The sequence below is a fragment of the Orbicella faveolata genome, unplaced genomic scaffold, assembly GCF_042242905.1.
Source record: "Orbicella faveolata isolate gen_17 unplaced genomic scaffold, um_ofav_v1 contig_13, whole genome shotgun sequence".
Taxonomy (NCBI): domain Eukaryota; kingdom Metazoa; phylum Cnidaria; class Anthozoa; order Scleractinia; family Merulinidae; genus Orbicella; species Orbicella faveolata.
This window is the reverse complement of record NW_028301540.1, coordinates 20422501-20436744: the sequence shown is the minus strand read 5'-3', so window position 1 is coordinate 20436744 and position 14244 is coordinate 20422501. Positions and strand designations below refer to the sequence as shown.

Sequence of the window (14244 nt, the reverse complement as noted above, 5' to 3'; positions counted from 1 at the left end):
TATCACGACTTTGTGATTGAAATGCAGTTGAATTTACCGCAAATTCAGACCACCGCAGGAACCTCAGTGACCAGGCCATCTTAAAGAATTTAGGCCGGGAAAAGTCCAATTTTTTTAATTCAATCACAGAACAGATCAAAACATTTTTACGCTGGCCGGAAAAAACACTAATGGATTGCGGACTTTCCTTTTATCATCAGACTCCGTTCTTCTTTCACTACATCGAAGGACTTTCGCTGTTTACTCCTAAGCAAATTTCCTCTCCAGAAAATAGGAATTATCAAATTAAATGAAACATCACTACATGTACAGTAACCGATCGCACCCCACTTCCATCCTATCTGAGAAGTTTGCAAGGTACATGGAGCGTTTGCATATGCACAGCTCTGCACAACACGTCTTCAAAGGCCGGTGACTCTAGCGCAAGCAGAAGAGCACGGACATTGGAGTTTATACAGTGACGATTCCTTGAACAAAATTACCTTTGCTTGCATTGGTCAATCGAACTTCGACCTTAGCTAAGTTATCTCTGGTCATCTTGGTTATCCTTTCCTCTGTGTGCTTTTGTAGTGAAAGGTGGTTCATCAGCGTCAGATGGACAGGATAAGACCTTCAGATATCGAAAGGGCATAGGCGTTTTGAAAGAGCTTTTTTACAGCTTATGCTCTGATACAGATTTTATGCAATTAAAATAGCGGAAAACAAACATCGAATACAAGGAACAAACGTTTCTAGACCTCTGCAAGGAGTTATTTTTGTATGTAGTATACAGTTCCACTACTACTATTATTAGCTTAAAGTCCTTAAATTTGGCGATTTTCGTGAAAAGCACGGAAAATTGAGAAAAGTAAAGAACATGTTACGTAAAAGGACACTGAACAAACGGCAACATTTAAATTACACAAAGAAATTGAATCCTAGATATAGAAGCGCTAAAAATACTACTGTCGTTCTTTTTGGCGAACCCCGCCAAAGTCCGCAGGAATTTTTCACAGACAAAATTGAATGAAGTGATCAGATTATCAGAAATATATTTTGCTGTGTGTTTCAACTTACGAAAAGTCAGAAAATTAATGTAATTGACATGAAATTATTTCACATCTCTTCTTTTCATACAACGTAACCAGCTGAAGATGGCAATTTACGTGTCACGGCGTGCGAATCTGACAAAAACCTAATTTAGAAATCTCTCCTAGAGATATTAAAGTACATGTCAATTCCTAACTGAACATAGATATTCCGGAACACAGTTTTCCTTGTACATTTAAAAGGTTTTGCTAAATCAATGCAACACTAAACAATTTACCATTTTCACCGCCAGCCATCAGAGGCAACAACCGTATTATCTTACCACAGGCAGCCCAAGCTCTCTGTTGAACCACACAAGCAACACAATATGGCATCGAATTATAAGGGTTTATATGGGATTTTCTACAAGATATCCATAGAGGTAGTTAAAAGTGAAAATTCTCAATAAAAATGGCGTACCTTATTCCATACGCGCGTTGTTTGCCCCTGGTGTGGTTATTTTACTGATTTCACTTGATTTAAGCGACTTTTTTGAATTCTGGTTTTCCCTTCATAAAGAGAGGACAAGTGTCATTTACTATTATTCAATATACATCTAATATACTAGTAAAACAATCGGGCGAAGAAGCACATTTCTTTTCTGCCAGTTTGTTATTTACTAGTATTCAATATACATCTAATATACTAGTAAAACAATCGGGCGAAAAAGTCCATTTCTTTTCTGCCAGTTTGTTATTTACTAGTATTCAATATACATCTAATATACTAGTAAAACAATCGGGCGAAAAAGTCCATTTCTTTTCTGCCAGTTTGTTATTTACTAGTATTCAATATACATCTAATATACTAGTAAAACAATCGGGCGAAAAAGTCCATTTCTTTTCTGCCAGCTGGTCATTTACTAGTATTGAATATACTTGCAATATACTAGTAAACAAACCGGGCGGAAAATTCCATTTCTTTTCTGCCAGTTTTTCATTTACTAGTTTGATTATACATCTAATATACTAGTAAACAAATCGGGCGAAAAACTGCATTTCCTTTTTTGCAAGTTTTCAATTTACTAGTATAGGATTGAATTATCTTTTAGCAGTTAATAAAATTGTCACTGTTACAGTTTTTTGCAAAGAATGTTTTATTGGTACCAGTAAACTTTTTAAAAACTTCGCAAATATCTGATTACCCCGGCGTGTCGATCGATAAGTACTTATAGCGGATCGATCGTGTTTTCGATGGACATGAGGACATCGCTCACACAAGTGCGATCACAAACATATTGGGAAGCGTACGAAGTCTCTGGTTTCTGCACACGGCGTAACAAGTTAGAAGACTGCCAAAGAAGGCGTCGATTTTCGCCATCTGAAGGAGGCGATTTGCTTTTTGTAAGAACCCCTGACGAGTATATAAGTTGTTGTAGCATCGTATGTTAGGACTGGGCTCTAGGCCCATTGCATGCTAGGCCAACGCATGCCCGGTTACCGTTGTCGTTGTAGTTTCGTAGCTAGTATGGCAGCCATAGTCTATTAAGGTTATTAATTATTTTTAGTGCCAGCGGTTTTCCAGTTATAATTAAATTTCAACCTGCAAAATATACCTGCCGCCTTGAAATGCTGCTCGAAGATGGTGAAACGCGAGCTCGTGGCTGCAAGAACCTTGAAATCAAGAATTTCATGTACCCGACACTAGAGGCGGGGCAGAAGACTCCTGAAATTTTCGTATATGAATCATCCAACGAAAAATGACGTCACATCCGGTTTAAACTGCGCTTCGCAGCTAGGTCCACAAAGCGAAAAAGTGGCGTTTCGATTAGGGCTGGTTCACACTTTGATATAAGCATAAGCATAAGCATTAACATAAGCATAAGAAAAATATGTTTATAACATGACTAAAGCAAAGCGCGCGCTCTGATTGGTTAATTTAGCGTCTACTATACGCAGCGTGTACGCTGCTGACGTGTGTGCTAATGTTTACAAAGCAAATCTTTTGACAGACATTGTTTCCAAAGTAATGGCCGACGTCCTTCTGCCAGAAATGTGAAACTGTCTTCACAGTTGTCTGAAGATGAAACTTTATCGAGAAAGAAGACAAACACAAAGAAACCCGAGAAAGGTCTGGATAAGAGACATTTTTACGAGAAGAAAGACACAAGGCGATTATTATAACCTTGTACAAGAATTAAAGTCTGCCGAATTTTTGTCGTACAAACAAGGATAATTGCGGACAGATTCCGCCAACTTTTCATTCACCTGCGTCGCCATGTTTTCAGCTGAGAGATTCTGACAGAGTGGGCCTGGATTTTATTTTTGTGTGTTCCGTTGACAAGAAAACTCTTTATGCTTACGCTTATGCTTATGTATGCCCGGTTCACACTCAAGTATTCACAACGTAAGCATAAGCATAAGCATAAGAAAATGGAAAAAGTTCCATTCTCTGTGCTTATGCTTATGTTTATGCTTCTGCTTATGTAACCCCGGTTCACACATACTTTTCTTACGCTTATGTTTATGCTTATGCTTATGCTTATGTCAAAGTGTGAACCAGCCCTTAGGCACGATTTCCCTCAATTTGTAAACCATCAGTTTCGTTTCATTCTATATTGAGGATGGAAAGATGTTGCAAACACAATACCTTGACTTTTTAAGGAAAATGTTCGGGAAAAGAGAAAAGTTTATTATTGTTTTGAAGCAAAATAACGGAGAGCCTTCTGTCATCGTATGGCGAATTTTCCACGTTTGCAAAACTGTTGTTGTTCCGACTTTTGGTTCTTGTTGTTCGTGATTTGGTGATAACAATAAGTGCAACAGCCTATAATGTTAACAACCACCTGGATGAAGTATTGCTGGCCGTAGTTTGCACTGTGTACTACGGGAACATAATTAACAGAAGCCGTTTAGCCCCGAAAGTCGCTGTCACCAGAGCTTTTGTTGCTCTTGGCACACGTGTATTGGTAGTGGAGACAAGCTCGATCGCATGCTGAAGGTCAGTATCCCACATTCCTACATCTCTCGTTGAAGGTTGTTGTTTTCCGTAATATACATTACATATATATTGGTACTTTGGGGTCATCAGTCTCTTTCTCTTTGGTGAGTGCTTTTAAAACGCCCAGTAAAAACTTGATTCACGGCATGGAAACTTGTGTCTCGCTGGATCGAAATTCGAGGAAGATTTTTAAGTTTTAGTCCTCTGTAAAAGTAATTAAATCAATTATTCAAATCCAAGCCATCAGAAGGAATCTGCCATTGAAGCCCTAAGTTAAGGGCCTGTTTAAGGACCTTCCCTTTAAAAATCGTGGGGTTATTCATTGAGGCATCATGGGTCCCATTTATATGGTCTCGGGTACCCGAGATAACCCTCCCCCCAGAGGCAACTTTATCAAGCGTTTGTATGTGAAAATGTAGCCCCTGTAGGCCGAGTAAAAGTTGACCCTGCTTGATCATTCATAACTCTTACTGAATAATCAAAAGTACAAATATCCCTCTTTGTTTAAGTTTCACTCAGTCATTTGATCACAGTGGGTTTTGCCGAGTTGATTTTCTCTTCTTTGATACAAATTGCTGCTTTAAATCTTAAATCTAGGCATTACATGACACTCGCCATGCTGAGAGTTGTTCCAGTTAGACGAGCCCAGGGGTTTTTATATATGCTCAAAGAAACGTTGTCGGTTACTTTCCCGGGGAGGGGGGGTACTCCCAGAAAAATCGGGTGGGGTGTGCGGCCCGCTTCCCAAAACCCTTACTCTATGTATGACCAAAATCTGCGATATTCCCTACCCTATTTATGACCTGACCAAAAATTCGAAACCCTATTTATGACCAAACCCTTAAATCAAAACCCTGTATCAGACCTGCATTATAATAACTTCCCTAGTTCAGACCAATGTTAAATTACCGTAAAGATAATTTGTGAAGGGCTTTTGTTGATTTTCTTTTCGATAATGACGAAAAAGTGGCTTATTTTTAGAAACATACCTATATCAAGGCTAGAGTGCAAAAACCATACCCTATTTATGACCAAAATGGCCAAAATCAGCTAAAATCGATACCTTATTTATGACCAAAACAGCTGAAAAACCATACCCTTTGGGGCCGCAAATACCTATATAGCCCATATAAGGGAGTACCCCCCTGGGTTACTTTACCTGCCAAGGCGAGTCAACTTGCCCACCTGAATTGTCTCACCTCCATTAGTCTGGTTCATGATCCTCGTAAAAACGATTGGTTGAATTTTTCAAAGAAATAAGTGAAGTTAGTTCCGCCAGGGTAACTCGGGGGAAGAGTTGTCTCTGGTACACAAGAGCCATTCTATTTTATTTCCATTTTGCCTCTTCCCCCTCCAAATGATTATGCAAAATATACTTTCCAAAATCTTTATGGGTACAGGTGTTTGAGAGTATCATCTTTATCACTACTGTGGAACATACCTCACCTTAAGGCCACCCCCGTTAACACAGCTACCTCGTTATCATGGCCACTCTATTCTGGCTCAAACAAAAGCTCAGTTGGTCATTTTCTAGCTTGCGTGGCAGGCGTTGAAGGGGAGGGAAAGGGGAAAAAATGAGCACGCAAATCGTGTGAGCGTGGAGGAAGGGGACGTTCCCTCCTCCTCCCCTCCCAAAACTCCCATGCTCCTTTTGACCCTTTCCTTCTCCTTCTACGGCCTGCCACGCAGGCTAGTCATTTTCTTATTTATTAATTGTACAGTCAGATTTTTGTGGCCTGTTGGTGACCAGATTAACGGAATTCTGGCACATCATAGGAGTAATTTATGCAATTTACAGTGAGCATCAGGCATCATTTTGAGAGTCCCATGCATACATGTAACTGTTGATTATTTTGAGATTTTATCTGTATTATATCATCAAGGCAATGATATTTTTTATTCCTACTCCAGTCTTGCTTTAGTAAATCAAAACAGTACTTGCTGTCAGGTACTTTATAAAAGTATAACCCCTCCAGAAGCCTTCACAAAGTACATGTAATATCAGCTGCTAACAATTATTTTTTTGCGGCTGAGTAAAATTATTTTGTATTAAATTATACTGAGCTGGTGCAGATTTAATATACATTTTGTCACATTTAGTTCACATATTTTAAGACTACTCAGCAGCAACTAGTGCCTCTTGTACGACCATTCAGTAACAGCATATTCCAAAAAACAAAAAATACATGTATATGTATTACTATCCTGCCTGGAAGAGTGTGTAGAAAGAGCACACAGTGCAGTGCCCTACTTAATTTAGAAGACTCAAATTGATCTTTTAGAAAGAACAAAAAAGTTGATATCTTAACAACTCTCCTTTAGCTGTGTCACGTGATATGCTTCTGGTCATAACAAATTAGTAGTTTGGTATGTTGTAGTCTGGTATGTTTGGTATCAGAGAGGTCATGGGTTAGAATCCAGTTCACACCTATTTTTTTTTTTTCAGGCTATAATTTCACCTTTGCATAAGTTGTGTATAGTTGCAATGATCAATCATGTCTTCATAAGTTAATCAATGTATATATGTCCCACCGACTTATACTTTAACAGTTTATCTTAAAGTTTGTTTATTTTTTTAATTGTGTGGTTCTAGAAAATATCCCTACCCACCCCAAGGAGATTATTGGAAATTCCAAGGATGAGGAGGGTCTCAAAAGCCAAACGTTTTAAAGAAAAGTATGAATCAAAATTGGAATTTCCATAGAGATGGGATGGGGAGATCTCTGTTTAATAAATATATAAATAATATGCACACACCCATTATCTGATGTGAAGACTGTGCAACATATCCTGGCCCACGATTTGCCAAGGTGTAGCATCCTTGTTATCAATTTCATGTACCAAATTAAAGAAGGTCAGCATGTTAGATGGGAGAGGGGACTATTCAAAATATCATAAGTTGAAAATATATATATATTTTCCAAAGTCAGTCATGTTAGTAGTGTATGAATACCTGTAAAGAGATAGCATACATTCTTGCAAATATTCTGGGAGTCTTCCACATACCATTTAGATCATCCAGTCCCCTAGGAAAGTTAAGAAATTTATTGTCCAAGTACATTACTGGACCATGGGCTCCTGGGGACAGTGCTATTATGATGCAATTTGCAGATGTGCTTCATAATATGAGCTTAACAGTTTTGTTACCATGGCAACAGACTGTGTTTCAGACCCTCCCTGATATTCTAGTCTTTTCGGGCCACCTTTGGAGTTCCATTTTGATGTTTGCCAATGGTGCTTCATCTGCATGATCCAGCAAGCCTATTAAATAGTAAGGTCATGGCCTTGATTATTAAATATTTTTCGAGCTGAAAATCTCTGAATTATTGAAATTGGGTTAGAGAGGACTGGAAAAGATTGAGTTGCCAACTGGGAACATAATTTTTATAGCCATATTAGTGTGTTGCATGTAGAACTTTAAGGCTACCAAGTTTTAATGATCTCTGCTGTATACATGGTCCATACTTGATGTAATATTGGGTTGGGTGCATGAAATCACCAGTCCTCTCATTTACATATATTCTACACATTTTAAACCTAAATATCTCCGGAACTAATGCAGATATTGGCAAAGGTAATAGCACTTGTAATCTATTGTGGAATTCTATGTGATACTCCTGAAAATTCTGAATCAAGGGGTAAAAATTTGATGTTAGTAGCATGCCAAAATTATCATTGAGTTGAATTTATGTTGCTGACATTTACATGTACTGTAAGGTGTTGAAGAGAATTTTGGAGGGGAATTAGGTGTGTTTATTGAATTGACAACGGTTGGTTTTGTTATTGCTTTTGTCATTATCTTCCATGTATTTATTTTAAAAGCAGAGTGGTTGTTGGTTGGTGGCAAAAGCAAAACTAGCAATATCCTCACTAACCTGTGTTTCTAAACCGGTGTTTTTAGGTTTTTGCGGTGAATCTATTAGTAGCTGCACTGTCTTAAATTACAATAGAAAAGATGTGATATTAATTATGTAAGTTATACCTTAATGTCGTTCATACCAAAAATTAATTTTGTGGTTCAATGTTTGCCTCTGCTTTAATTTGATTAAACTACGTACGTACGGTATACTAGTGTATTCCAGTATACTGTAGTTTATTTTTTTAACTGATTAATTTAATTCTGTCAAAAGGGAAGTGGGAATCTGAGAGCACTAATAAATTAGACCAACAAATTCACAGAAATCTGCAACCATTACTTTCATGGCTGAATGGAGATGAATCTAACGGAACAAAATTAAAAAAAAAATTAGCGATTTCATGTGATCATGGAAATGTTGGGGGGTTGAAATGGGATCCTGGCTATGGGAGAGTAGGAATAGGGGCTGAGGGGAGTGGGTGGTGTGCTTGTGAATTTTAAGAACCTCTCTGAAAGCGAAAACAAACTGTAGGTTTGAAAATTTTAAAGCGGAGGTAAAAATTAGACATTAATATATCTTGTTCATTAAGGTGGTAAATGAGCAAATACCCACTTACAGTGAGTCATTGAAACAATGTCATAATTTATGTCTGTCTTTTCTTAGGTGGTTACCTCCTGGCATATACACACCGCACAGGCATACAATACTATGATTTAGATGATGCAACCTGCTTTTCCCATGTTTAACATACACTTAAGAGTATCAGTGGACCTGTACAAGTGTGATTTCTCTACTGATAATGTGGATATAAAGATACAAAGCCACTCTGGTGTGATTTATTTAATTATTCCTTAACAGTGAAAGTGAACCAGTTAAACCAAAGGTTGCACTCTGTAAGATCAGGTTTACAAAAATTAAATAGAAAATAACATCAATTTTATTAATTAAGTAATCCTCTCTGCAAAATATATTTGGTATGTTGTTGTACTGGTAAGAATATAATTTGGACATTTTTTATGGGAAATGTTTCCATTTAAAAATGTAGCTCAGACGCCACAACTATAATTCTCCTTTCTGAGGTGTTTTCTTTTGTGGTAAATTGTGAAAACAAATTATGTTGACCTACATTTAAGTTAAAAAAAAACTTAAGGTACAAGGGAAGGGGCAAAAATAAAATTTTAAGTGTTAAAACGTATGTTTTCATTATCAGTTTGGGTCTCTCTGTGAAGCTGCCAAGTATGGTTATTTATACTTTAGGATAATGTTATACCCATTTTAATTCAAAATACAAATTAATGGAAACTTGCATTAACACTCACACAATTCCTTGGCACTGTTTTGTTTTTTAATAATTGCCTTTTTCCACAAAACACTAATTTGAACATCTTTGTTACAGAAGGAGCGGGGAGGGGTATTCTACAAAGTTTTAAACGGGGAGGCTCCATCTCAAGGTCCATTACCCCTTACCCTTTTGTATACTTTTGTACCATTTTGATAGAAAAGGCACCTCTTTTGTAGACTTGCATTGCAAAAGGGTACATGTACCCCTTTACAAACCTATTTAAGAATACTGCATCCCTTTTCTATTCCCTTGGAAAGACGTTAATAAACGACATTACGGAATCTCTTCATTCTGGCTGAGGAGAGTAAGTGAGAGCTTTTCAACAACATTTTAGAACCAGAAGAATGGAAATCCCCAAATAACAGATTTCCCTACCCTTTCATACACCTCGACTTGTGAAATCCCTATCATTTTATGATTTCATGTATACCTGAAGCCTGAAAAAGGTACACATCTTGAGCTGAGCCTCCCCATATAGGTCATTACAAAGAGTCTTCCCACACACACAAGTCAGGAACTATTGACAAGTAGTGATGAAGCTGGCCTTAAGACAGGTCTGAGCCAGCTTCTTCAGTTTTTGAGCACAAACTTGTTGCACTCTGTCAACTTCTAGTACGGAACCTTTCTTTGGTGATCTCGTCCAAGTTCACAGACACTAGCATCACACTCACGACACTAACACTAACAATGTCAATCACAGTCTGATTCTTCAGTTTCACTGCACCATGCTTCATCATCACTCATCATTGTTAGACATGAGTTCGTTAGCTTGTAAAATTCACCAGCCTGGCAGTGTCACTGTTGCTGTTGCCTGTTCCCAGACTTCCTTTTATGGCTAGATATAGGGGCATGAAATTTCACTACTGTTTACGAACAGTTTGTTTAGATGGCGTATTGAAAAAGTGATAAATTAAAATTGTCAGAATTGCTAGTGTAATCTCTCATTCCCTTAGAGATTGAAATATCTTGATGCAAGATTATGTACAGAAAGCACACTGAAATATAATGCAAAATTTATGAGTAACTTTTCAAAATGGGTTGCCAATATGACAGTGATTAATAGATAAGGAACTTGGTCTGCAAACAGGGTAAATAAGAGGGTTTGAAGAAATTAAAGGTGCATGCTTGACCTCAGGGGGAAGGGGGGTATTGGAACTTAGCGTTGCTGACATTTAACACTGTTGAAACGGAAAAATAAATTTGATTATAAATAAGAAAAAACCACGACATGTCTAAATTACTGAATCGCCGTTAAAACTAATCCTCTTGCTTTTTTTAAGGGGTTCACGGCCTGCCTGTAACGAAGCGTTTATCAGTTAAGGGATTGCTTAAGGAAAACATCTCTTGTTTAAGGTTCTTAACCAATCGTAACGTATTTTATGGCACCAGTTTGAGTCAAGAGCAAACACATGAGTTTGTGTTAGTGTCGATCGGTGGGAAAGTTCCGCAAAGCGCGGTATGTGTGTGGATCTATTCTTGCAGTGATACGATTAACAGCACTCAAGTACTCTCGAGTGTTTGGCAACAGTAAATTTTAAAAATCCGCTTTTGTTAATTAGGTTCCCCTATGTTTAGAAACCTGTCATTGCGCTTTTTTCTTAGTGTAATGCCTACCTAAGAGAATAGGATATTTGAATTGGGTGCAACTTGCCTAGAATTCATTATTTCAACCCAAACAATGACTCCTGTGGAATTCAGCGAGGAAGAAATGACGACACTTCGTAAAAAACACGCCTCCAAAACAGCGTGTTTTTGAATTAATAATTGTCCTGTTCTTCAAACAAACTGATATGACGAGGAACGAGAAAAATTTTGTTTATCGTGGCCAAATAAAACGTTAAAATATCCGGCCGATTGCGAAATATTGCCATTTTACTTACGCAGAGAACGATTATGGCATATTCAAATGATTTTGCCGCTCAGCGCGCTTTTTTACCGGATGTGACGTTGGATGATTCAGATACACAAAAAGTGCCAGGCGTCGCAGAGTGTTCTCCCCCGCCCCTGACCCGACATAACAGGCCCGACACCTTTCCAGCCGTTTTGTGAGCCCGCGTTCCTTGTCCCACATTACCCGAGACCACCGTGCGCGCCTAGCTTCATCAAATCGAGAACGCTTCGCATACTACCAAGAGAGATCAGAGAATTAAACACTCTTTCTAAGATTAAAACACATATTTTTAAGCATTTTATGGATCAAGACCGTATCAATCATGTATGTACCGTAAATTAGGTTCAATTTTTTGCTTGTTTGTTTGTTGTTGTTGCTCTTCTTTTTAAATGCTTGTTTTCATATAATCTCCAGAATGGTTATAATTTTTCATGTAAATGTTTTATGAATAGCTGTATTTTATATGTAAATGCTGATCGCCAGTTAATACCAGTGATCCAGTGATCACTGATTGGCCTTTCAGGTTAAATAGTCTTTTATTTATTTATTTCTGTGAGCTCCGCTTTTAGGCTTGGCTTAACTCGGCTTTGGTGGCCGATAAAGAATGGGGCGAAAATGAAAAAAGACTGGGTCGAGGAAGTCGGTGAAAAGAAGATGGCGGCTGTTTTTCATGCAGTAATGATCGTGTAGGTGGTGGAGAACAGGTAGGCTTGTGTCTCTTTCCCCCGTAAAAGTAAATTTGGTTAATCCATTGGGGTAGTCCGTAGGATAGTCCGCGGAGTATTCTGTAGGGTAGTCCGCGGAGCGGGGCTCAGGCTTTTCAGCTCTCCACCTAAAGGCTCGTGCAATATTGAGAGAATTTTCAAATATCATCACTCGTAGGGTAAATGCTGAAGGTGGCTCCCTAGAGTTTTAACGAACACCCTCCCTATAGACCGCGAGTAAGAAAAAGAAACTTAGTTAATTTCTCGTAAAGCTTTCCCAGTAGAGATTTACCAGTATGGATACTGTTAAAATAAGGCTTATTATTATATGGCTAGCTCCGCGAGCGGGCAAGATGAAACAAATCCTGCGCCGTGATTGGCTACCCGAGCGGGCAAGATGAAGCTATCTTGCCCGCTCGGGACTACCCGCCGTGTCCCGCAAGAAAAATTTCCTCGAAAGCCATATAATAAATCCTTTATTGACCAAGCTTGTTCGGCCAAGATGGCTGGATATTGGCCTCGTTCTTTTTTTGCGTGTTTATGGACCTTGACTCCGTCTCGGTCCATAAACACGCAAAAAAAGAACTTGGCCAATATCCAGCCATCTTGACCTCACACTTGGTCAATAACCTATATTTATTTGGTTGTCAATTTTTGGATTAAGGCGTTACTATGGCAACAGCTCATCTAATGACAGGCAGATATATTCCTCATTTTGGCCTAAACACCTTAATATTTATACTTTCCTTCGGTGAAATTTTTTCATACTTTGCCACATCATGTAAATGAAATTGCCCAACATTTCAAATTGGTAAAAAGTCAAGGTTGTTCAAACGGTTTTTCCAATATTCTGTAATTTGTCATTCTTCTAAATATATTGGATTAGCTCTGACAGATTTTAACAAACATGGGTATTTTATAGGAATTGCATGTGGTTACAACTGAGCCAAATTTAAAAAAAATTCCCCAAAGGAAATGAGAGAAAATTCACTAAGTTTTGCTTTTTGTCCTCATGTTGACGTCATAAAAATCGAAAAACACTTATGTTTTCCTTTGAGTATGCACAGATTACTTGAGCTTTCGTCCTATGCATGCATGCAAGAGAATTTTAAGTGGGTGCTAGGCACTTGTAGACTTCTGGGATGATAATGTGATCATTCCCAGCATTCGGGTCCATCAGAGACATCCAAGCTTTTAGAGAAAGCCGCTGATAGTAATGTGCCTAATATCAAGCGGTTTTTCAACTGATGAAGGCTTAAGAGTTAGCCGAAATGTATTATGAAAATATACAAGTCATTTACCAAAAAAATGGCACTTTTATCAACTGCCTTAGCCTGTTTATGATGAAATCCCCTCACCCTGGAAACCATACCCTGTACACATATAAAATTACATAAAACTTTATTACCATGTCAAATTTTCAAGCTCAGGGGAAAAGTCTCCTGAGCTAATTGTGGAATGACTATCCAGCAGCACATCCTCACTGTGACGAACTAAGGAAGTCACTCCTTGGGATGTGTCTGGCATGTCAGGTCCGTGGTTAGATCTGGAGCACTTTCAAGATTACGTCAATATACCTCCATTTTTTCAGCTTTTTGTATGTATCTACAACCCTGGGCAAAAGTGTTGCAAGACAGTTTTATCAAACGCACTTAACCTTTAACAACATTTTTGGAATTTAGTCAGTACATCAGGAAAATGAAACTATTTTCTTGTCTCAACTAGTTTTCTCTGGGCTTGGAGCTTGGTTAATTTGAGCAAAAATTGCAAAACTTGTCAGGTGTAATAGTCTGTCTAATTAAGTTGTATAATTATCTGGTATTTGTTAGGTCTGCAACAAAGATAAAGAAGTCATCAGGATGTCCGAATTATTTAAGGTGTTTGTATATGGAACCTTAAAAAAAGGATTTGCAAATCACTACCTCATGCAAAATGGAGCAAATGGCGTGGTTCAGTTTGTAACAGCAGGACTTACTAAGGACGCTTTTCCACTTGTGGTGGGAACTGATGCATCAATTCCTTTTCTGCTTCCTTTGAAAGGTCAGGGAAAGGTAAATAAAAACATTTTCATTGTAATTATATGTACATTATGAGAAAGTCGTGATTAAAATGCATTAAACAGCGCATACTTTGGGAATTTAACTTATTTTCTTGAAAGTGGATGCAAAGAAAAAAATCTGAGACATTGTTGGAATATCTCACCCTAAGACCCTACTGCAGCTTTCTGATTCTTAAGAGAGGTAACTGTCTCAGAAAAATTAGAGCTTGATGTCAACCTCTTGTCAGAAGTATTTCAACTAATTTTTAACATAGTATTTTTTTTTTTTTATCTTTTTGTACCAGCAAGTTCATGGTGAGATCTATGAAGTGGACGGCAATGTTCTTAGTAAACTGGATGAATTAGAAGGACACCCTACATGGTATAAACGTACAAAATGTGAA

General features: G+C 38.0%; 1 protein-coding gene across 1 annotated transcript in view; it reads left to right on the top strand.

Moving 5' to 3' along the window:
- The first annotated feature begins 11707 nt into the window (after positions 1-11707).
- Positions 11708-14244, top strand: part of LOC110054502 (putative gamma-glutamylcyclotransferase CG2811) — a 3515-nt gene continuing 978 nt past the window's right edge. The window contains exons 1-3 of the mRNA XM_020760833.2: positions 11708-11802; positions 13632-13853; positions 14146-14244. The exon at positions 14146-14244 is cut by the window's right edge and continues 978 nt beyond it. Of these exons, the coding sequence (XP_020616492.1) occupies positions 13662-13853; positions 14146-14244 (291 nt within the window). The 5' untranslated portion in view covers positions 11708-11802; positions 13632-13661. The remainder of the gene's footprint in view (positions 11803-13631; positions 13854-14145) is intronic.